Here is a 341-nt window from a genome sequence, read left to right as displayed (position 1 = left end):
GTGTGTGTGTGTGTGTTACTCACGCTGTGATAAGAGCTGATAAGACCTCCAGTGTGTTGGTGTATATGATGGGCAAGACCAGCAACCTCACACTTCCATCTCCTGCTAAATTCTGACACAGACACACACACAGTCAACTAAAAACATTGATTATGATCAACACTGTTTGTTTGCATGTGTATTCAAATTGGCAGATTTGCCTCCTCTAAGCATCTGTATGTCCCCAATGAGATTTTACAAAGGACAAGCTGTACAATCTCCCATAGGCAAGTGATGGTTTAAGTTCAGTTGTTCATTAGTGCTTTCATTAGTGTTTGTATACACGTACGTGTGTGTGTGTG

At 41.3% G+C, this 341-nt stretch overlaps 1 protein-coding gene across 1 annotated transcript in view; it reads right to left on the bottom strand.

The window, feature by feature from the left end:
- LOC118338068 (proline-, glutamic acid- and leucine-rich protein 1-like) overlaps nt 1-341 on the bottom strand; it is an 8,306-nt gene that overhangs the window by 2,784 nt on the left and 5,181 nt on the right. Inside the window, exon 10 of the mRNA XM_035675242.1 lies at nt 24-112. Coding sequence (XP_035531135.1) covers nt 24-112 — 89 coding nt within the window. The remainder of the gene's footprint in view (nt 1-23; nt 113-341) is intronic.

Source organism: Morone saxatilis, unplaced genomic scaffold (assembly GCF_004916995.1).
Source record: "Morone saxatilis isolate NCDOM2014 unplaced genomic scaffold, NCSU_SB_2.0 Contig4, whole genome shotgun sequence".
Lineage (NCBI taxonomy): Eukaryota > Metazoa > Chordata > Actinopteri > Moronidae > Morone > Morone saxatilis.
This window is presented reverse-complemented; position numbering and strand designations above follow the sequence as displayed.